General features: G+C 39.3%; 1 protein-coding gene across 4 annotated transcripts in view; it reads right to left on the bottom strand.

Annotated features, from left to right (window-relative positions):
* The window catches only part of INPP4B (inositol polyphosphate-4-phosphatase type II B), a 563,252-nt gene that overhangs the window by 335,694 nt on the left and 213,367 nt on the right, over nt 1-14,191 (bottom strand). For all 4 annotated transcript variants that reach the window (XM_045992576.1, XM_045992594.1, XM_045992567.1 and 1 more), the window contains exons 6-7: nt 5,871-5,989; nt 3,723-3,839 (exon numbers count right to left, since the gene is read on the bottom strand). In XM_045992576.1, coding sequence (XP_045848532.1) covers nt 3,723-3,839; nt 5,871-5,989 — 236 coding nt within the window. The remainder of the gene's footprint in view (nt 1-3,722; nt 3,840-5,870; nt 5,990-14,191) is intronic.

The raw sequence follows: 14,191 nt of genomic DNA, 5'->3' as shown, positions 1-14,191 counted from the left end.
AGTTTTCAGAATCTCCTTTTTTTCATCTTTAAAATGGGCAAGGTAATACTTCCCTCAAAGAATTTTTTGGAGATTAGAGAAGAAACCATGTATAACTTATTAAACACAGCGCTTGGCATGTGCTTAGTGATCAATTTTAGCAATTTCTTTTCCTTACCAGCTATGCTATATCTTCTACAAGGAGAAGATGGGCTTACAGAATTTCTATCTCAATGAGTATAATTAGACGTAATCTTCTAAGAATTTAGTGTAGAAAATCAGAGTCAAAGTATACTAAATGTAAATCATTTTCTTTTCCATACAGAAACACAAAAAACTTAACTAGACACTTCTGTGTAAGGAATTGTGCTAGAGATTAGCTTCCTTGGATATATCTCACACAGTATAATAAATTTACATCCAATCTTGATAAGGTCACTTTTTTCTGAAAGGTACAAATGGAGAATTGCTAGTAACTAGCAGTAAAAAATATCTTAGGACATATATCCTCACCTGAGAAATGATCCATATTTATTGGACACAGGACTCTGTCCTATAAACTAGACATCGAACAAGTTGGGGATACAGCAAACATTTATTTCCTCTAAAAACTAAACAAATGTAGCAATGTGAACTTCTGCAAAACATAGAAAGTCAAATTTCTATCGTGAGCAAAGCCAATTTTGTGACCTAATTATATATCAGCAGATTGATGGCTATCCTCAGTGTGGTGTTGAAAGAGCCTTGTTCAGTATCTTCCAAAACACAAGTTGCATGGGAAGGGAGGAAAAAAGACAAAAATTGATTTTCTTTTCCTATTAAATTTCACCTTTTTCTGAGTTTTTTTCTGTAACATATGAAAGACCCACAGTCCCAGCTTGATTCCCTAGGGCTGATTGTGTCTATGTTGTTTCAGTTTCCAGGAAGTTTAAAATAGAGCAATTAATCAGTATATATCCAGGAGATATATACTGTTTGAACACTTCACTGTTTGAACTTGGGCTCTCCTATCCTAGCCATAGGCTTCAATTTCAAGTTAAAGTCCCTACCGAAATAGCTGGATGTTAGAGCTGCCCATTCTGAGAAAACAGTTTCCTCACAAAGAGGAAAATAGTAAAAAGGTCACTCTGATTTTAATAATGACCCTGTCATCCACCATACCCCACCTCCCCACCTGCCAAGCATTATCTATCCACCTGCCACAGTGTAAGACTTCCTGCAGTGAAGGAGGAGGATGAAGGATGTAGGAGGAGGAAACAACAGTACTTGGGAATGGACAGACTCTTCTCATTGGTTACAGTGATGGATTGCATATCTGCTGATGTTACTAAGTGAGATAATCAATCTTAGGTCCAATGTTTAGAGGCATACAAGAACAACCAGTCACATAATCGCTGTATCAAGGGCATAGATGAAAGGTTATCATTTCTCTTTAAAAATATCTAATATTAATAGGTATTTTAATGGATATGAAATGGCAAAGTAACACATTTATTTGACTGATGAATTCCAAGTGATGATAAATTCAATAGGAAAGGGCAAGCAACTTAGTCATCTGACTCAACTCATTAGTTTTTAGTTAGTAGAAAATCTCATTGTTCTGGGTCAGCCTAACATGATCAATGATTTGTTAGGATCAAATATTTAAACTACTTTTAAATACATGCAGAAAATTTATTAATTTTCTAAAAGACATACACATATTCTCATTTCTTAGGCCTTAAAAGTACTATGATCTGGGGGCGCCTGGGTGGCTCAGTGGATTAAGCTGCTGCCTTCGGCTCAGGTCATGATCTCAGGGTCCTGGGATCGAGCCCCACATCGGGCTCTCTGCTCTGCAGGGAGACTGCTTCCTCCTCTCTCTCTGCCTGCCTCTCTGCCTACTTGTGATCTCTCTCTCTGTCAAATAAATAAATAAAATCTTTAAAAAAAAAAAAGTACTATGATCTGAAATTTTTTAGGTTGTTAAGTGCTCACAATTATAAACTGCACTCGAAGACCATTTCCTGCTTCCCCCCTTCCCACCCCCAACCCAAAGAAAATCTTAAGAAGTCAGAGAACAAGGGCCAGGATAAAGACTGTATGTCCATGGGGACTATTAGCATATTAATAAACTGTATTTCTATTTACACTTCCATCACCGGGGCTAATTGTTAGTTATTTTGAGGAAGAGGTTATGCCTTAATTAACAGCTCTTAGTAAGTGAAAGCTGGTTGCATTTCTTAAGTATGTTCAAATTTCACAGTCTTATATCATAGCAGGGATCCAGTTCATCCAATACTTTTATGTGATGACACCTCTGATCAAAGAAGGAAGTCTTTAAAAGACCTTAAATAATTAGATTCCAGAATAGAAGCCAACAAGAAGCATAATTAATGAGTAGGCTAATTATCTATCTGTAAAGCATTAACATCCATGCACATTTTAAATGAGGGAGAGTAAAGGGGATAGAAATACCTTACGTATCTAATATTTCTCTCATGTTTCTAAGGACTTCACAAACTCAAGAGTTTAGGAGAAACATTCATTTCTGTAACATTCATGCCCGTGAGGTCTAGAGGTTTCTAGACCTCTGCCCTTGCCATATTCTACCCGCGACTATGCCTTGGGACTGCTGGGGGGATTGAATCTGATCGTGTGCTTGGAGGGACAGAAAAATCCCACAGCTCCCATCATCCTAATCATTTCTCTGCTTACTAGTTCCCTGCATGGTTGCATCACCTCCTCCCACTATCTATGTGAACCATAACCTACAGGAGGGCAGAGTTTAAAGTGACGTTTTCCCCAGACAAGGTATCAGTGATTCTCTATGTCCAGCAGGCCCGCTTACCTTCAACAGGAACTCTGCTGGAAACTAAAGGCCTCTCGGCCTTCAAAGTGTTCCCTGGCATGTGCTTCACTATGGATCATCAATACTGCCATAGCTTCCCTGCCTTGAAACCGACAGAACTCCACAGGGACTGGAGAAATTTAAAGGAGAGGGCCCCTTTTAAGCCATTGCCTTTTCAGCACCACCCAACAGCATTATCTTCTGTCCAGGAATTTTAAGAATGGCCTCTAGAGACAGTGTGGGGTCCTTGACTGTCTAACCAGGCAGTCTGATTCAGGTGGAAGAAAAGTCAGACACTGTAGGAAGACCGAAAAATTTAGGACAAAAGAGCACTGGGGCTTCACGTGAACTCCACACAAGGAGGCCAATTAAAACGTGAGCCTAGTGCTTCTCGTTACCCCCCTCTGTTTGCTTTGGTGCCAGGAACAACTTCAGGAAAATAGAGGGAGTGTCTCTCAACACAGTATTGTCCAGGAATAAACTGTCCAAATAGAGCACTTTGTCAACTTCCTATTGTAGAATAATTACAGTATCCAGAAAGTTTTAAAACAGTATAAAAAGTTCATCTCTTGCCCTTGCCGTATGCCCACACTATGACTCCCTCGACAACTCCTTAGAACAACAACAGAAAGATAAACCAAGACATCAAGCCAGCCTTCCTGAGAAAGAGAAAACTCTCTACTGAAAGCTTTTGCTCCTAACCAGTTGCCACTTTGGCACTAAGCCCAATGAACTGGGCGTGGAAAGATGGGGGGGGGAATCCTCAGTAAAATATAAACATAAGACAAGCATAAACACAGTATAAATGCCCTCTTTGAAAAATGCCAGTTATATCCAACCAAGCCCAATAGTTTGGAAAAATCTAACTCCTTCTCCCACTCCCCCCGAAAAAGAAGTAAGTACAAGTACTTACAGTGTCATGAGACTTATCCTTGACATCATAGACTGTTAGCTTTATTTTGGTCTCCTCATAGATGGGATACTCAGATGGGAATGTGACACCAGTCAAAAACAGTGGGTCTCTTGTTCCCTGCAACAGCACAAGCAGACAATTTTGATTCCATAAAGTAGCAACTGCAGTCGGCAGCATGCAGTGACACATGAGAACGCAGCAAGCGTGTCTGAGTCTGTTTGTTTTTCTAGGAAATCGTCCTATTGGAACAGAGATCTGAATCGCCAACTGATGTTCACGGGCGACAGCAAGGCCCAGAGCCCAAATTCTGATAGAGCTATTGAGAGTAAACGGCACAGCATCAGTGTCTGCGCTGCTAACAGTCTGGAAAAACAATTTATTGTTTTTTTCTGCATTATATGCAGAATCCTTCCTTAAGGTCAGTTGTCAGTCCATTTAGAATAGATTTGATGGATTTGACCTGAAATTCATGCAAATAAGCTAAGATATTGACTGATCGAATTAAAATGAAGCTATTTTCTCATAAACTACCATTTACTTCCTTTCTGTAATGATTCAGTTGAAAGCCATGCTCTGATAATGTCCATTTGTTTTGAGATGTTCAGCTGTGTTTTTTCTCAGACCGATCTGAAAACTAATGAAAGAAACTAAATATGATGGATTTGGGGCTATGAAATTACTAACGTAGGATGCAGTGCCTTGGATATTTCCATGCCTCAGAATTCATTTTGAGAGAGCTGACATCCAACATTAAATTTTACACCTATATTGCCAAATATCATTGAGATGTTTGTTAGAATTTAGTAAACCAGGTGTCTATGAGTTTCTGAAAGCCCGAGTTATTTATTTAGTCATTCATTCTTTCTCCTTTTACTCAACAAATACTTTTTGTTCAGCTCTGTGTTAGACACTTTGGAAAAAGACAGTCAATAAAACAGCCCAAAACAGCTATGCGTGTTCAAACATAAACAACTGAAATGTGTCAAAATCATTTCTTTTAAGTTTTGACAATATACATATATTTAAAGAATAATGAAACTGGAACAGTACTTGAATTTTTTTCATAGAAATGAACAATTTTACAATTTTAGTCAAGTTTTCGCTGTATGAATGAGACTATTTTTGTTAATTCAACTATAGCATTAACTAAAAATTATACCAGCATTGGAACCTAAAGTTTCCAAAGGGCATATTCAAGGCTACATGCAGGAACTGGGTCATTCCCATTAGAAAAATGAGTCGAGTTCAGTCTGAATCATTTATTCCGGCAGCCAGGCACAGGCTGGCATTGAGCAAACCCAGTGTGGGGCAAGCTACTTCGTTCCTTACAGAGAAACTCCTCGGTCAAAACAGACAGGACTTACAAGTCTGAAAAAAAGCTAAGGAGTTTGAAGCACACTTTCTGTAGTCCCAGATGTTCCAGTATTTCTCATTCATTAAGTTCGTGAAGTAAGTGTAATGAGAACAAAATAATCAAAAGGGAAACACTTCCTCTTTTGAATCTGATCCAATACAATAACAAGTTTCCTCCCGACACATATTGCATGTTATATTAGTAATAATAAATGTAAATAGGAAATCTCTCATCTGATGAGTAATATTTACACCCTTCAGCTAGAAACATTACAGTTTCTCAAATTAATCATCTACCTTTCTTTGAAAAACATGGTACGTTAAAAAGACACACACAAATAGCAAATAATACAAAGTTTCCATCAGCAGACTGAAGAACACAGGATAAAATGAAAAGTACAAGAACACTTAACTTCCCTGGGGGTACTTTATCACTCTCTTTTAGTCCTCCCAAATTAAGTATTCATTATATTTAATTTTATCAATTTTTCTTTAATTTTTTTTTCCTCTACTTGGTGATTTAAGGATCCAAAGTGAGTTTTTTTTTTCCCCTCCTTACTAAAGAAAAAGAAGGTCTACGACAAAGGCAAGCTTTTCTCTCATCTGTTTATTCTGGTAAGTTAGCAATGCATGCTTCATAACCTCAGGTATGCGTTCCTAAATGACAGAGGACAGGAACATAGCATAGCTGCAGGCCACGGGCTAACTTTTTTCAGCTGTTTGCTCAAAGTCTGAGAGAGGCTGAGAAGGCGACAGCCGGGCAGAGGAAGGCAGACACTCAGCGCGCTCACTCACCTCCACAATTTCCGTGCTCGAGTATCTTGTCAGACCCTGCTCCGCGGGGTGGATGACTGAGATCTGCACCAGTGTGTTCAGCTTCCGATCACGAACGGGGGCCACCAGATCCTTGCATGCTGGCAATGACAGAGCAGAGAGAGAGAAAAGAAACTAGCACCGTGTCTCAGGGAAAACTTCTGTGCCGAGCTGGAAGTAAACTTAGCAACGGCGCTGAATGAAATCTCCTGGGACTCAGGCTGATTTTTACAGAGGAAGTCCCTTGGAAGTACCTTACAGAAATAGGAAGTCACGTGCTGCGGAGCTGAGAATTCATTTCCACTGACCACGGTTGCCGCTCCTGCTAGTCTGCACCGCCCTGGGATGCCGGGTCTGACGTGTGACTCCACACACAGCTTTGGGACTTGAGCGACTTTAATTAGTCATGAAACCCTGGGCTTTAATTCACACTCCCAGACAAAGTAGGCTGAGTTGGGCTATATCCAGGAAACTTTATACTGTTCCTTATTGACACTGGCGGGAATAGTTCAAATGTACCAATGCACCCTGTCTTGGCTCATAGCAATCTATTGGCTATGATCAAACACGGCGACAGAAAACTGGGGAGAGGCCCTACCCCACCAAAGCTGCACACAAGCCACAGGCAAGTGGCAGAGGAGGCAGAGGAAGGGTTAGAAACGCCCTCTGTCTGGGATTCCAGCCAAGTCTGGGAGGGAGAAATGTGGAATAAGGATGGGTTAATTCTTGCCTAGGGGACACAAATGTAAGAACTTTCCCTTGAGACACCAGGCTCATATTACAGAAGCTCAGCACCATACCATATTTCCTTGAATATTTTCTCCTCCCACAATCATTCCCACAATTCGGGGGGAAATCCAAAAATTTATTCCTTTTCAGCATGTCCAGTGTCTCTTCTCCCCTGGCTTTGAAATAGTAGTTTTACTACCTGCAGCTGGATGGCTAAGTCTGTTGTAAAGTGTCCTCATCAGAGGGGGTTCAAGTTATGCTCAGCTGGTGTCTTAAGGTGGCCTGGGGGAGACTGGGATCTTCTGTCTGGGTCCCTGGGTGAGAAGGACTTGGGCTCTATCCCATCCTTAGCCCACACTTCTGACTGCTGCAGGAAGGGACAGAAGGACAGTGCTTTTAAGCTATATTCTGTCACCGCAGCAGTTTACAGCACCTTCATCTGCTTGGACAGAGGTACAATGGCTTAATCCAAAACTTGAAAGCAAAGGAAATTTTAAATGTAATTATCACCTTTCAGTGGCTTACAGATCATCTCATTTACAGAAGCAGAATAGGATAGAGGAAAAAGCAGGAGTTTTGTGGGGTACCTGGGTGGCTCAGTGGGTTAAGCCTCTGCCTTTGGCTCAGGTCATGATCTCAGGGTCCTGGGATCAAGTCCTAATTCCGGCTCTCTGCTCGGCAGGGATCCTGCTTCCCCTCTCCCCCGCCCTGCCTGCTGTTCTGCCTACTTGTGATTTCTCTGTGTGTCAAATAAATAGATAAAATCTTAAAAAAAAAAAAAAAAAGGCAGGAGTTTTGGGATCAAACAGGTCTGTTTTTTGGCTAGTTCTATTAGCTAAGCAATGCTGGGCAAATTTCTTACCTTTTTAACTCTTCTTGCCAGACTTTGAGATCCTTTTAGTCCTGTATGGTATTTTATCATGATTTTTCCTTATTTAACCCACCTCTATTTAAATGCCTCTGTCAATACAGGAGAGCTTAGGAAAGCGTATGTGGAAAAAGTAACAGCTACAGTTTTACCCCTCCCTATTTTTTTGAAGCATTTTGCTAATTATCTTTTGATTTCTCAAAACAGAACTTTGAGTTACTCTCTCATTTTTACATATTAAGAACAAGAGACTTAGAAATAGTAGGGGCGGGGCACCTGGGTGGCTCAGCGGGTTAAAGCCTCTGCCTTCAGCTCAGGTCATGATCCCAGGGTCCTGGGATCGAGCCCCACATCGGGCTCTCTGCTTGGCTGGGAGCCTGCTTCCTCCTCTCTCTCTCTCTTCCTGCCTCTCTGCCTACTTGTAATCTCTATCTGTCAAATAAATAAATCTTAAAAAAAAAAAAAAACCAGAAATAGTAGGGGCTCACATTTCCATTATTGAAACCCTGGTGGTTTGTTTACATCATTCCCCATTAGCTCCATTTCTTTTCTTGGCATACTGAGTTCCTCTCCTGTACAATGGCCTCTCTCTGCGGAAGACCTACTGCCATGATTCTCTCTTGTCTGACCCAAGAGATCTACAGTTTTAGGAAATACTGATGCGAGGTTTCAACATCAACATATCTCCGGAAGGGGAAAAAAAAGTTAGATTTAGACTTTACTGTTCTTTGATGGTTACTTTGATCATTTCCTCTACTTGCCTTATGAATGTGTTTAACTTCATCACTCATTCGCTTGGTTATCTGTTCAGAGTGTACAGTTTTCTCTCCACTTACAGATATTGACTCTATCTGTTCCTGGATTTTAAAGCTAGAGTTTATTTGCCTCAAACACATGCATCTTTCCCTCTTCCTTGGTTTACTGATCTCTACCTGATGAGCTTTTGACACCTTTGCTCAAAATAAGTTACTCCTTTTCAGATTTCTTATCAGGCTTGACTGTGGGCTGTGGTTATTTCCCAGAAGTGAGCAGCTGTTCTCCATTTTATCAGTGAAACTCTCAGACTCACTCCTAATAAAAACAGAAAATCTTCATTAAACTGAAATGTTCTGTCCAACCCAATTTACAGATATCCTAATACAGAAGAAGTAAAAGTAGCAATAATGGCACTTTGTAATTCTCTATTTTCTGTACCTAAAAACGGGCACAGGAAACAAAAACTGAACTCACATCTTAGGTAGCCCATACCTCTTTTCTTCCCAACAGCCCAGAGGATTTTCTGTTCCTTCATGCTTATGCAGTAAGATATCATAGAGAGACCCTGAAATGATTCAGAATTCCTGAGCTGTATCCCCACATTCCTTATTTTTTAGTTATGTGATGTTATGTAACAAGTTCTTAGACACTCAATTTCTTCATCTGTTTACCTGGCTCTCAGGGTGGAGTTGAAAAAGATATTAGCCCCTTTTTATTAATGGACTTTTCTATGAAAAATAAAGTTTACCAGTATCCTTATACTAATATTTACCAATGTTAATATCAACATTTGCCAATATTTAGTGTTTTATTATTTTGTAAAATGTTTTTATTGACTCAGTCATATTCAGATAACTCTGTAAACACTGTCACCGGGTCCAAGATTTCTTGCTAAATACCAAACCAGTGCATGAGTCATTGCATTTCATACAGTGAAACCCATACACACCATGGATCTATACATAGTGAAACTGTCCCACTGGAGGGTAATAAATGATGAGTGACTGGATTGCTTCATGGAGCTGTTACTCATTTGATCACCATAAAGTCTAACCTGCATAAGAAATATTTGGTAGCCAATAGAGAAGCCTGGAAACTCCATTTCTCAGTCTTGCAACCATACTTGCCACTGCCCATTACCCAAACAAAACTCTGCTCTGCATAAATGGCTTTTCTCAACTCAGAAGACTAAAAGCACACTTTGGGTTTTGCTTCTCTTGTTCTGTTTTATTCATTGAAGAATTTCTTGAACTAAATGGGTACTTAATAAATGCCTCTCTGAAATCATTCATTCATCTATCTACTATCTCTTTCTATATAGATCTATATTTGTATTTCTATATATACATATATAGATATATTTAATGTTCATTACTGCCTTTTTATGGGTTTTGTTTTGGACTGAGCTATTTTAAAATATTCCCAAAGTCCAAAAGAGTTTACATATACAAGATGCTGATAGGTTGGGATTCAAATGTGCTTGTGTCCACTAAATAGTCTGTTTTATTTTTTACTGAAAAGGAAAAAAAAAAAAGAGCGATATAGAAGTAATGAGTATGTTTTTTTTTTAAAGCTATAATTTGAAACTTTTATTTAAGAAAAATAAAACAGCTCTGAGCTACTGGGTTTTTTGTTTTGTTTTGTTTTGTTTTGTTTTCTGTTTTTTGTTTTTTTTCTGTTAACTTTTCTACAGTTACTAGCAACATGAGGGTTCACTTTCTACTGCCAGTGCTTTGAATGAGATGCCCACCAGCATCCCCAGCTCAGATTCATACAGGAGCCAGACAGCTCTCACTCCATAGAAGGGAATCCTTGGTATAAGTGCAAGGATAAAAATAAATGAAGCTTCAGTATCTCGGAGGAGGCCCAGGCACTGAGCAAACTGGAAAGCCTATGCTGTATTAGCAGAGGGGAATTCTATTCAGATTCATTGCCCGAAGAAATGAAAACCACGGCTTGATTTGAGGATTGGTCCAGGGCTTGAAATCCCAGTCATCACTGTGTAGGCTAAAGCCGTAAGAACCACACGACGTACCTATGTGACTAGATTTGACCTAAGGACCAGAATTTTCTACCCTCTGCTCTAGATGCTTCAAGCAACTACTTGCCATCTTAGGAAGATTGCACAGACCATCTTTTGCTCTTGTAGTTCTCATGCACGAGGGTGCAGGAACTAAGGGACAAGGTCTGCACAGTTCTTGTTAAGTTAAATATTGTCTCTATCCAGAAATACTGTTTTCATAAAATATCAGCTTTCTTTTCATTTGGCCATCATTTCTAAATCATGTCAAGTCTCTTGAGTCCACTCCGTCTTGCCAGCATTCATGCCTACTTTGGCTGGAAGCCTCGAACTGTCTCTAGACTCTGCTGCCAGAGAGTTCAGTCCCAGCAATAACCATCAGAGGCAGAACACAACTGTTCATTTAGGTGCCTTTGAATTCGGCAGCACTGGCCAAATCCTAACATTCTAGGACCTTCAATGGATATGGAGTGTGGGAATAAGCAAAGGTGCCTGCCACAGGCTTCCACAAGAGAGGGCCAGGAGACAGTGGGACCCTATGAATTCACAGTTGACTCCAAGCAGTTCTCTCTTTCTCTTAAGAACTCTTTCTTCTTTGAAGTCAGGTCATTTTTCTTGCCTCACTCCCTTTCATTTCTCTTCTTGCCATTCAGTATCAGTGACATCTTACAAAGTGTATCCTCTCTCCTCTAGAACAAAGTAATGGCCACAAGCAAAGGAGACGGGGGCAGGGGACTTTGACAAGAATTTTCACATCTCTATTTTCTGTTCTTACATGAGCAAAAGGAGAGTTAGGCTTAGAGGAGAAACCACACAGTATAGCATAAAGAACACAGAGGAATGGCTTTTTCACTTAAGATAATACTATATTTGAAACCTGGATCCAGCCTAAGGGGTTATGTGACTTTGGAAAAATTATCTCTTTGAGTCTCTCTATGTTTTAGTCTTTAGAATGGATGTAAAAGGACATATTTCATAGATTTATTATAAAGATTATATGAAGCAATGCTAGGCACAGTGATGTTATTAACATTAATATGAATATAGTTATGTCTTGACACAAAAATGGATTTTACTACCCAATATTCTTATGGTAGTTAACAGGTTAAGACAGTCCAGGTTGGTCCTAATTTTGTGTAACTTTCTGGTTTTCAGTAAAAATATTTTATTAAATTCATTGCTGTGATTTTGGGGGTATTTGCTTGTTTTTATATAGGTAAATAAAAATCTTTTAAAACATTTTATGGGATTATTTGTTAATTTTAGATCATAGGTATCATTAATACGTTGCCTTCTGTGAAATCAGACGTGTACACTTACACTTGTTAATTTTACCTCTGACTAGGCTCTTCCAAAGGAAGAAGCCAAAAACAACAGAAGCTTTATTTTCTGTCTGCCAGGCAGATGAGCTACATGTAAATTTTTGTCAACTCACCCTATGAGCAGGGGTGTAACTGGGAGGTTAGTGTACCTTTATACTGAGAGCAATGGCTCACAGGGAGGCATTATCTTAACACCCGAGATGTCCCAACCAGTTATGGAAAGATTTACTCCTCTGCTCTGTATACTTCCTTCATCAAAAAGAAAGACTGCAGGGGTCCCTGGGTGGCTCAGTGGGTTAAGCCTCCGCCTTCAGCTCAGGTCATGGTCTCAAGGTCCTGGGATTGGGCCCCACATCGGGTTCTCTGGTCGGGGGGAGCCTGCTTACCCTTCTCTCTCTGCCTGCCTCTCTGCCAACTTGTGATCTCTCTCTGTCAAAATAAATAAATAAAATTAAGAAAAAAAAAAAAAGGAAGACTGCAAATGCTAGTAAGCTTTCTCTTGTAACTAAAAATAAATGTTATAGGGGCGCCTGGGTGGCTCACTTGGTTAAACGACTGCCTTCAGCTCAGGTCATGACCCGGGGTCCTGGGATCGAGTCCCACATCAAGCTCTCAGCTCCATGGGGAGTGTGCTTCTCCCTGTGACCTCCTCTCTCATGCTCTCTCACTCTGCCTTTCTCTCAAATAAATAAATAAAATAAAATAAAAATAAATGTTATAGCTAGAATGCAATATAGCCTGATGGAAGCATACCTTTTCCTTTGATGAAATTTTACCTCTTGTACCCTCTGCAGACTCTTCATAGTGAAAATGGAAGGGATATATCCATGCCCTTCAAGAGCCAAAAAGGCCAGGGCATTGAAGATGAGGTATCTTAAATAGAAAAGCAGCCATATATGGTGAGTGCTGTGAAATGTATAAGCCTGATGGTTCACAGACCTGTATCCCTGGGGCAAATGATACATTATATGCAAATAAAAGAAAAGAAAAGCAGCCTTATAGAAATAGGTCTTTAGGGAAATAACCATCTGGCTTCTAGGCTCCTTCAACAGCACCATTCTTACTTATCTTACTATGGCTGAGAGAATTAGCCACTTCCCCAAGGCTGTGGGAAAGGCTGTTGGAGCCTAGAATACAGTTTTAATTTACTTCTCAAATTCTTTTTGTTTGGTCAGGTTTCTTATAAATGTCACATATATATCTTTCTCCTTGTACTCCCGAAAATTAGATGCCACTAATCAACTGATAAGCCAATTTGGGTTATGTTTCCAGTCCAATAAATTACTGTACTCCATTATATGGTTTCACAGTTACCATCCTATACCAGTGATTAAATCGAGATTACGCAAATTTACAGCATACATTAAAAAATGTAACACTTAAAAAGCCGAACAGCCCTTTTCTAATTGCTTTCCACTATAAAACGTATAATATGCTTTCCTGTTTTTGTCTCTTCTTCCTTTCTGTTCTTTATTCTTCCTTTCTCTCCAGAATTTTAAGACAACAATTTTTGAAGCCTAGGCTGCCAACCTCTACAGTTCAGATCCCCTGAGTGGATTCAGAAGACAGTACTGCTTCGTTCCCAGGGTACTGCAATCCATGACAATTCAGTTGTGAGTGGTAAAATGGGGGAAAGCAGAGTGTATCTGCTTCATATTAATATCCACAAAATGAGATTTTCCTAAGTAGTTGGGAATACTCTATTCACTTTTAAATATTTTCTGAAGTCTGCTTCTAAAAAAATGTGGTTTGATATCATACTGACAGATTTATGGCCATTAATGTAAAATTCTATGCACATTCAGTATTCTCTATAGAATCTTTAAGAATCTTTAATTCATTGAGTCTAGCATTACATCTTGCCATACCTGTTCATTTTAGCATATTTTCAGCTAATCAAGGCTACTTTCTGTAATTTTTCTCATTTGGCATTTTCCCTTTGTGTTCTCTTTTCTGCCATCTCAAATTTGCCCTCTAACATATGTTTCTCTCATCACTGTGAAAGAGGAGGTCATTGAAGTCATCACTGTATATTTACAAGATGTGGGGTTATTAGGGTCAGGAACGCATCTCTTTTAACCCACCACAGCTTTTTCTTCAATTAAGCAACTGTTTGTAAGTCCTTATAGAGAAAAAAAATGTGTTATTTCCCCCCTTAACTGTTGTGTGGAAGATTTTAATTAACACATACTTCCCTCAAGAGTTTGTGAACCATGCATAACTGCCAACATAAGAAAATTTGTTGGAAAAATAAAAAAATATATATAAGTTGGCATAAAAATATTAATGTTTAGAATTTTCTCTTTTCCTTTTTTGGTTTTATTTTGTCTTTTAAAATAATGAGTTAAAAAAAAAAAAAAGGTCCCAAATTCAATATCAGGGCCTGACTTTTCAAGGAGGATACGTACGGCCCCATAACATGAACCAACAGTATTAATTTTAGGTTTTTAGAAGGTCAAGGGGAAATAAGCAATTCAGTGTTTAAGGTTGAAGATATAAATCCAAGGGGTGCCTGGGTGTCTCAGTCAGTTAACTGTCTTAATTAACTGAGTTAGTAACAGAGTTAACTGACTTAACTCAGTCAGTTAAGTGTCTGCCTGTGGCTCAG

The sequence above is a fragment of the Meles meles genome, chromosome 2 (genome assembly GCF_922984935.1).
Source record: "Meles meles chromosome 2, mMelMel3.1 paternal haplotype, whole genome shotgun sequence".
NCBI lineage: Eukaryota > Metazoa > Chordata > Mammalia > Carnivora > Mustelidae > Meles > Meles meles.
Note: the sequence above shows the minus strand (reverse complement) of the source record. Positions and strands in the feature narration are given on the sequence as shown.